This window comes from Pipra filicauda, unplaced genomic scaffold, assembly GCF_003945595.2.
Source record: "Pipra filicauda isolate LSUMZ 115617 unplaced genomic scaffold, ASM394559v2 scaffold2_size9829703_pilon, whole genome shotgun sequence".
In the NCBI taxonomy this organism is placed as follows: domain Eukaryota; kingdom Metazoa; phylum Chordata; class Aves; order Passeriformes; family Pipridae; genus Pipra; species Pipra filicauda.
The window spans coordinates 8,680,315-8,690,136 of NW_024104421.1; the positions used below are offsets into that span (position 1 = coordinate 8,680,315).

The 9,822-nt window shown below is 36.4% G+C and overlaps 1 protein-coding gene across 1 annotated transcript; it reads left to right on the forward strand.

The window, feature by feature from the left end:
• The first annotated feature begins 1,817 nt into the window (after window positions 1–1,817).
• Window positions 1,818–8,181, forward strand: SPIC (Spi-C transcription factor). The gene is made up of 4 exons (XM_027743846.1): window positions 1,818–1,923; window positions 3,384–3,496; window positions 4,392–4,500; window positions 7,754–8,181. The coding sequence occupies exons 1-4, from the start codon at window positions 1,818–1,820 to the stop codon at window positions 8,179–8,181; spliced, it is 756 nt and encodes a 251-aa protein (XP_027599647.1).
• Window positions 8,182–9,822: the final 1,641 nt, after the last annotated feature.

The following is a 9,822-nucleotide window of genomic DNA, read 5'->3' on the forward strand; positions in this document are numbered from 1 at the left end:
AGGTCTTTACAAAGGAGATTCCTGTCTTTAATTTCTACAGCCCTACAGCCCAAGAAGCTGTGGCCACCATGGTAGCTAAATGATTAATGTGGCCCATTTTGGTTTCAGAATGAAATTAGATCAGTTCGTTGAAATACTTGTTGTGCTGAAGCAAAAGAGAAAAATCCCATCAATGTCAGTGAGATCAATTTACTGAATCACCAGGATTTCACCATTTATGTTTGGTGTCGTCAAGATTTAAAAAAAACTTGCAAATTTCGACAGTGCACTATAACATACTTACCTGAGAGATTATTGCCACATTAGAACATTCATGATTAGTCTTAGATAAAATTCTTCCTTAGTAATATTTATATATCCTGTCTCTCATTTGTATTTTAAAACATATCACAAGATAATCAAATATTTAATGAGTAAAATACTGATATATTGATTATTATATTTACAATTTTGAAAAAATAATGTAAATTATAACAGGGGAAAAAACCTGCAAAGCAACAAAACTTGATTATTGTTTTCTGTAACAAATATAAATTAAAAAAAAGGTACTAGGGATATGTTTCTGGATAATGTTGTATATAAAGTATAATCCATGTTAAACTGGATGAAAATGTGTCTATTGACACTGTTTATTAAACAATCAAATTTGCTTCTGGAACTCACAATTAGTCTGAATGTTTATGTATGTTCAAATACAGTCATGTGCTAGTCTGCATTAGAAAAAAAACTAAGTTTGTTTCAACTGGCTGTGAACCAAAGGAACTTAAACAGTTGCATTTAGTGCAGATTAGTATTTTCTTTGGGAAATTAGTAGTTATGCTAAGTAAGACTCAATGTCAACAACAACAACACATTTTCACTTCATAATGTCTTTAAAAAATGTATTTAAATTGATGTGGATAATAATTAAAAAGTTACAGTTTTGATGAAACTGGAAGATTAGTTGCAAAAACTACTATTAAATTTAAAAATCAAAATACAATGTCACAAGCATTTAATTTAATTTAAATGCTACCTTCTAAAAATAAATCCCTTTTATCTGTTTTATTAAAAATATTTTACCTCGTAATTGAAAACAATACTGAGTTGTTTCATTTAGTTGGTTTTATTTATATTCAGAGGATTATTTTTTGTTTTGAAACATACCATTTAAAAATATTGTTTACTTTCAACAGGATTCAAGTTTTGATATCTAAATAATGGTAAGTCTACATTACTTTTATTCTTTTTCATTATTGAGTGTTTCAAATACTACAGTAGACTCTTAGTCAAACTCAAATATGGCAGGATTTTTTAGCTTTTTACAACAAGGCGTTCTAAAATTATAATAAACCATTTTGTGAAAATCCACACTTGGTTTCCTGTACTGGCATAGTGTAGCATTTTCTCTATATAACTGCTTCAGAAATTATACATAATAATTTTTGTCATGTCAATGATATTGAATGATAACTTTGGCTTAATAGATCATGTTAGACAATTGATACATACAATTCTGTATTACAGACCATAAAACTCTCAAGCAGTATTAACACCCTATATGTAAACTTCTGTTACAAATTAAGGAAATGAACCTTGAAACATTTGACCAAGTGAGTAATGTTACCCATGTGAATTGTCCCACTGACCTCAAACAGACTTCTGAAGGAGTGAGAACTTTCTCATAATAGTAAAAAATTATGATAATTACTCAGTGCCTGCAAAATGCCTGTTCCAGGAGGATGTGTATTCTATACAAGCACTGTATTTGTTTGGGATTTGCTGATTGACAATGCTGAAAGAACCAGCCTGGTCTTTTCTGGTTCCTGAATAGAAAAATGTTCTTGCAGAGTTTTGCTGACCAAGATGTCCTGGGCCAGGCTTTTGAAGATGCATTAGAAGTACTGCAGCAGCACTCTGACAGAGAAATGCAATATTCACCAGGTAAAAAAGACCCTTATTCCACTTCATTTACCACTTCCTATTTTTACAGGAAAGTAGCTATTAAAACATATAGGTAGGAGAGTAATTTCGAGTGGATTGATGGATAGCAGAGGGATGCTCTGGGAGGATGAAAAGGAGGAAGAATATTTGGAGGGTTTCCACCCCTCTATTAGTACTGCCCTATGTGGTGAGTATCTTCCAGGTCACAGCACAGGGAAACTGTTGGACTAGCCCTGTCTACCTGCCCCCCAGTACTAGCCCAGGTGCATTGAGCTCAGATTTCCTATAATCAGAGGATACACGACCATAGTGCAACAGACTTTTCCAGTTTTGATGCTCTAACTTAAAAATGCCCTTCTGCTATGCTATAAATAAATTCATATAACAATGAACTCCAATGAAAAAAAAAAACAACAACCAAAACCAAACCAAAACAAAAAAACCCACCAGCAAGTGAAATTAATTAATTTCCACATTTAACTTTTTTTACATTAATATATAAATTTTAAATATTTTTATTCAGGAATGATAGGTTGAGTCTGGATAATTAATAGAACGTTATTTTCCTTGTCTTCGAGAGTTTTACACCTTAGAAAATTTAAAGTGCAATAAAACTGTAAATTGTTCCAGTTCTGGCAAGGTTTTGGCAGTTAAATTACTATAAAATTTAAAATCTGTGTTTGATGTTTTCACATTGTAAACAGAAACTGAAAGAAAGGAAAATAGGAGGCTGCATCACAAACTCTCTAAGTCCGTAACAAAATATCTACTCTCTTTTGTGTGAAATGCGTTTCATACAAGGAAGTTTATTTACATTTATCTATTATAAACTGAAATGTAAAGAAGACTGATAGCTCTGTATCTTCAGCTGTTGCTAACAAATTTTTGGCTCCACTGCCCTGGTAATTTATACATGTTGAAGGGCTCACTATATATAATTACTTGCAATGTTCTTGCCTGTATCTATTGTTAGGGTCATTGGAGACAGGTATTGTCCCACAGCTGCACCCACATTTCCACTCGCAATTGATGTACTCATCCCCTCCAAAATCTTCTTTTGACCACCTGCAGAGTTTAACTTTTTCCAAGTTAACTTAGTCCAGTGTTCTCCTCTGCTTCTTTTAAACATCCTAAGTGCTGAGGTTCCTTCCGTGTCATTCTTTCAGGCACTGCAGACGCTCTGATGCTGCTTTACTTCATTCATGATTGGAGACTCTGACTTGCATAGTCCTGATGGTCTGCAGAACTGCATGACAGTCCCTTTTCCTTTTTACATTTATTATAAGTCTCTAATTATACAATTCATTATGTTTGGTGATCTGTTTGCCCTCCGTTTTGTAGTAAACAAACTATTTCATGATGCTATAAAATATCTGACATTTTATTTTTAAAAAATTGCTTTTCCCCTCCTTCTTTCCCTTTTACTCACTTGATTTTTGCTCTCTCCTCCTAATTATCAGCTTATAAAAATTGCCTTACTGTGATCAACCATCACCACCACCTCCGAGCAAGTCCCAGTTACTGTGTGGCACCATCTACGGAGGAGCAAGGGTATAGCTGGAGGAATGTGATTGTAAGTGAACTCATTACCAATAATAGTCAGATATAATTGGAATATAGGTTGCTCATTTGTGATTCATGAAACAAATCTTTATGCTAACACTAACAGGAATTTGATCTAGTCAGGCATGATTCAGATGAAACTTCCCTGGGAAATGTTTGAAAAACATGATTAATAGTATATTTTTAGGAGTCATCTTTGCCTCTGGTGCTCTTCTGTGGTTCATCACGTCACATGACAACTAACAAACAAACCTTCCACTATGACAGGGAAAAGGGCTTCTTAGCGTTACCTGGGAACAGGCAGAGAACAACAAATTCCAACCTCAACATATCTTCTGCCACTCTGAAAAAACACCACAACTTTGATTTCTCCAACAGCTGTTTACTTTAAAAGTTCTGAGAAGACCATGATTATCAGGACTCTGAGCTCAGCTTCAGCCAATAGAGTCCATACTCATTTTTAAAAACACTGGGAGTATGGCCTCCAGGAGTGATGGAAAATGCAGGGGAAATAATAGATTCCACAAAAGCCCATTTTCAACCAGCAGATTAGCGACAACATGACACAGGAACTACAGAGTCTGTAGGGGACACTGTCCAGGTGGCCCTTGTCTTTTACTAACGCTGGAAACTGTTCCTCCTCTGCTTCCAGCAGAAGGGTTAAAGGTTCAGAGTGGGGCTGTTTTCTTTTTTAGTTCCTCCTCTGATGGGCAGATCTTGCCCTTGGACATAAATTAGTGCTACTTTTTACTGGTAAACCTGCCTTCCTGGCTGAGAAAATTCTTCTGTGGATGAAGTGATGAGAGGTTGCATTTTGAAGGCTTCAGGCAATTAATTACCACAAGTTTCTTTTTCTTTTGAGAATGTACTCTATTAGTAACCTTTTGTTGTCTTAATTCTTGAAGAACAGTGCAGCGGATTTTTATGCAGATGAGACTGTCTACCATACACTGCAGAATACTCCAGAAAGTCAAGTGATGCATGCTGCTGGTGGCCAGCCAAAACCAGGGAAAGGTCTGTAAAAAGCTAATATCTTGAACATTATGCTACTTCAAAAATCTGTTGGCAAATCATGCTTTCTCCTTTTCTTAATTTTTTCTTTCACTTTCAATAGGAAAAGATAAATTAACATTTAATAGTTCCCATCTGCTAAATCTTATAAGATTTGATAAATCTATTATTAACTTATTCTGTCTTTGTTTAGTACCTGGAAAAACAAACCAGGGATTTTTTCACTCCAAATCATCTGGGATGAAGTCTGATGCAGAAAAATAAATCTATCTATCAATATCAATATCTATCAATCCATTGTTATGGACTTACACAACTTATTTTATTTCATGTGATTCAACAAGCAGTGATTTTCTTGGAAGTTTTTTACATACATGAATATTTTTACACCTGACTTATGACTGCCTTTTTTTGCTTTTCAAACTACCTTTTAGCTTTTGTCTCTTCCAGTGTGAATTTTTATAGCTATTTTTCTGCTCTTTTTGGTTGACTTTACTTAAATGGCTATCTGTGGATGCCTATTTTACAAAGAATGTGTTGGGTGACATTAGTTGTTACTTTCTTTCTTTTTTTTTTTTTTTTGGTGGGACACAGCATCCTTTCTATGACTGCCAGCTGAGATTTCCACAGCTTCCACTCTGAGCTGTTGCACCTCCTTTTGAGTAGCTTCCTGGTTTTGCCGATTTTTGAAATCCCCTTCTCTCAACACTAACCACAGAGTGTCGGTTTTTGGTATTGTCTCTTCCCATTGATGCCGAACGCTGTGGTCTCTGTTGCTTAATAGCTACTACTACTACTACTACTATACTACTGTTACTACCACAGACTCTTTGGGATGATGGGAAGACAAGCCTCTTTTTTTAAGCTCTGTACTTCAGGTATCTGAAATTCACCATTGCAAATGAGAACATTTCAATCCAGAAATTTTGCTTTTCTAGGTCTTACCCAGTGTTGCACTGGGGAATTTTGCATGTCAATATCTGATTTCACCTTCAATTGTTACTGCTGTGTTAAACTTCATTTCCTATCTCCTATTTCTTTTCTTATTTCTGTTGCCAATCTTTCCCAGAAGGCAATACTGCAGAAATTATTAGAGTAACTGACTATTCTTATGGGGTTATTTTGTGTCCTCTTATGGGTTTCTTTGTGTCCATGGTGATATTCCTGCCAGAAACTGTGATTTAGGGGACTATTTCCACTATACCTAAATAAATGTAGTCCTCTTAGTTTCTTATTGACACATGAGAAGTTTTCTGTACGCTAGCAAGTAGAATGGCCCTCTAGGAATAGATCTGTAGATGAAAGAGTCAGTACTGAGGGCCCAAATCCTGTGTTTAAAGTGTTTTACAAAGGTTTATTTAGGGCAATCTCTAGGCTAGCCACAAGTTCTGAAAGCTGCACTGACTTAGATATGTTCTGGAAAGCATACCTTTTGAGTTAGGTTTCTTCTGAAAAGAGTCCTATTCATGCACATCAAGACCATTCCATGATCTGAACTAAAGCTCAGTGAGTGGAGGCATTCAAGGGAGGTACTTCAGAAATGTGTTTGAATTAGTCACATCCTCCCCAAGAGAATTAGGCTGCTTCAGGACAATTTAGCACAGAAATTTAATACAGATGCTCTGAAACACCTCCTGGAGGAACCTGCTTCTCTCCAGTCATCACATAAGAAACCTGCAGGCACTCCCCTGCTAACCCAGGCTGATGTTTAGGGCCTGGTACTAAACAGCACTAGCTTATGCAATGAGGTGCAGAACACAGGTCTGTAAACTAACCCCAGCTCAAACTCTTGCCCTCTCCAACCAAGACATCGACTAGAGGCGATGTGTCTAGAAATGAAAGCTTGGGCAGAAATCAGATGCTGCGGTAGATATTGCTATGCTATCCTTTTCACACAGAAATTCAGTCCACAGTAGTATGTGGATTTTCCTCTGATCTTATTTGTTCTACCATAGGTTTATAGGATAATTAAGGTTAGAGAGGACTTAAGGAGCTCACCTACTAAGAATTGCCTACTGTGACCAAGCTTTTAAACTTCTTGTCTCAATAGTATTGTATGTATTTCTAGTAGCATATGTACTTCCAGTCACAGGCCAATTTTTATTTAGATAATAAAACTTTATTAATTTTTTGGAAAGTACCTCTGATTTCAGGCTCCTCTTCTTCCCAGTCCGACTGTTACTTCTCCCCTCTTTCCTTATCACCAGATACAGAATTACTGTCATCCCTGACAGATGTCTTTGACCTCAATGTTCCTTAGCAACTGTTACTTTTCCCCTGTTCCTAGTTTAAAATAGCCACACAAGACAAGACTTTATGAACTCTAGGTGCAGCTGCTTGTTTGCACTTCGGTTAAAGTGGAAGATGTCCTTCTGCATAGATTCTCCTTTCTGCAAAATGTTCCTCTTTGTCTCATAATCTTAAATTCTTCCTCCTTACAGCAGCTTCTTGATCACCCTTGGCTTTGTGAAAGGAACTACAAATACTTCAGAGAGGAGGATCCACAAGATCTAACTGAAACTAAATAAGCCTCACTAGTAAACTTAAGTTTGAAAACTGAGCCTGTGGAGAGAAAAACTTAGTTACTAAGCTTACTTTATCCTGCATGGGAATGCAAGTTGACATTTCTGCAGATTTAAAAAAAAAATACAGAGTACCAGAAGGTCTAGCTCCTTTTTGACTACATGAGGTTTCTGCTTAAAAACTAGCCTGATTTTCCTGCTCACCCTTATATCAAGGACTACCTTGCATCCCCAAAACGTTCCTGAACCAAACCTGACAAAACTGAACCATCTCAAAATCTTGGAGTTTTGAATAAACAGGGAAATTGTTTATTCAAAAACATTCTGATTGGCTCTCCAGAACCTCTTTCCCACCCTGTCTGAGGCTGTAATTTCCTAATGTGTGTTCCTTCACCGCTCATCTGCACAGCATCTGTCTGAAGACTGCTGAAAGTGGCTTCTGAGACCTACCATACAGTGAAGTCACCAGATATTTGTCATGATCCCCAAATAACCTGCTCTTGAAACTCTAATGACCAAATCCCTTTCTGTCACCACATGTTTCAGAATAATGATCCCATTTGCTGTCACTGGTCTTCCATTGAATAGTTTATACTGATCTTTTAATTTGGGACAGGGTAATAGGTTAAGCTATGCTTTTGCCTGTAAGATCCTTTCCAGGAAAAAGACAACTGCTCATCCTTTAAAACAAGCATGAGTTCCGTTCTGACCTTTTGTACTTGATTTCTTTATAGGTAGAAAAAAACTTCGACTGTTCGAATACCTCCATGAGTCTCTGTATGATCCAGCTATGGCAAACTGCATCCAATGGGTGGATAAGCCAAATGGTGTCTTCCAGTTTGTCTCCAAAAACAAGGAGAAACTTGCAGAACTGTGGGGAGAAAGAAAGGGAAACCGCAAGATCATGACATATCAGAAGATGGCCAGAGCACTGAGGAATTATGGAAGAACAGGTGAAATAATTAAAATTCGTAGGAAGCTGACATACCAGTTCAGTGCTGTTGTTCTAAAGAGACTTGCTCCATCTTATTTCTTAGGAAAAGAAACAGTTTATCACCCCTACATTCAGTCTAATCAAGAATATCAGTATGCAGATGACTGGACCAGTTACAATAATTACATGTACAACAATGGTTATGCATTGCAGCATTCTAACAGCTAGACTTATCCTTCACATAAATAGGTCTTTGTTATCCAGCAATACTTTCCAGTACAGAAACTCTTCTCTTTACATAGCTTTTCCTTTAAGATATCATACATGATACATGAAGGGGAGGATTTTAAAAATTATGTTTGCCTAGTTTTGTTCCTTTTGAAGTTAATGATATACAGTCATTGAATGTTGAAGAAAACCAGCAGCTGCAGGACACATTCTATTCTCTATGACATTAATCAAAGGAATTACTGTAGTTTCAAGATGGTATATCCAAGATTAGGATCAAGGCTTTTGTCTGTTAGTGGACACCAAAGATCTCATCCTGAAAACACTCATCAGAGGTTTTATGCATATTTCCAATCAGAATTTAAATGATGTTTTGCCATAGTTGCTGCACTCCCTAAACTAGAAAAGGAAGAAGTTTATCAACTGCATGAAGCTACTGTCTGCTTTTTTCATCAATGTTCTTAAAAGACATTTTCTGAGTGAATGCCTGGCTGAACAGTAGAGTCAGCATGAGGGTGCACCTGTTGACCAAGTTTTTAATCCATAATCACTTAAATTAACACATTTTAACACAGATCTTGATATAGTACTAGGATTACCAGACGCATATTTCACTGTTGGCAGTGGATTCGTTGGGAGAGTTAGTAAAGGATTGTGCTTTTCATGAAGTTATTTACAGTTCTTCCCCCACTAATATGAGAAGCTCCACTTTTAACCAGCAGTTCTGTACTCACCTAACAAACATAGCTTTGTCATGTATTTTAGGAGTTATAACTTTATACATATAGATACAATTTCACTTCTCCAGCTCTCTTCTTACATGGGAATGTAACTGAAAGGCTCAGTGATTTTACAGTCTCTTCATGGGGAAAAAGAACTACAGTTAGGTAAAAATAGAGTAGTAGCCACTTATTCCAGGAGAATACCTATAAATCTACTTTTTCTCATACTTCTGTTACCTGATCAACTTGTATCATCATATCAGTTGTCTGTTGTGCTAAGATATTTCCATTCAACCGTGTTCGATTCCAAGTTCTGCATTTTGCTTCAAATAAGTGCAGGCCTGGATATTAATAAAGACAAAATTAATTTCTGTGGAGAGGTATAAATGGTGGGCTGATATGTTTGATGAAATTCAATGGCTTTGACAGTTGGTCTTGCTCTGACTCCTGCCTACTTGTACAGGGATATAATTTTATGTAGCAGACACAATGCAACACACTCTGCTTCAAGTTTTAGAGGTAGTACTTTGGTAAGATGAAAGATGTCTGCTCTTAGAAATACAAAGCATGTTAAATAGCACTAAAAAGAGATTTTATGTCAGTAAACATTTGCCAAAATAAGGTCATAACTACATTGGTAATATTTCATTTTGAGTGGAGTGTCTTATAAAAATATAAACATTGCTACAAAATAGACACAAGAATGCATCTGGTCTTATAGAACTGAATCTGAATCCTGCTGTAGCACTGAATGCAGTGGAAGTTTAGCTCTTACAAAGGACTGAGGTCTTTCAGTTAGGATCCTTCACTATGTGAGCACATATGTAAATACAATCCTTCAACTGTCATAATGTACATAAATTTGCCAAGAAACTGCACAGTTTAGTTACTTCCCATCTGTCACCTGTTGCACACTGGT

Bases quoted from the DNA above. Each gene is read 5' to 3' on its own strand.
- SPIC (XM_027743846.1), top strand. From the start codon at position 1,818: ATGTTCTTGCAGAGTTTTGCTGACCAAGATGTCCTGGGCCAGGCTTTT. The intron at 1,924-3,383 runs GTAAAAAAGACC...CCTAATTATCAG, and splicing joins AGAAATGCAATATTCACCAG to CTTATAAAAATTGCCTTACT. The intron at 4,501-7,753 runs GTCTGTAAAAAG...ATTTCTTTATAG, and splicing joins CCAGCCAAAACCAGGGAAAG to GTAGAAAAAAACTTCGACTG.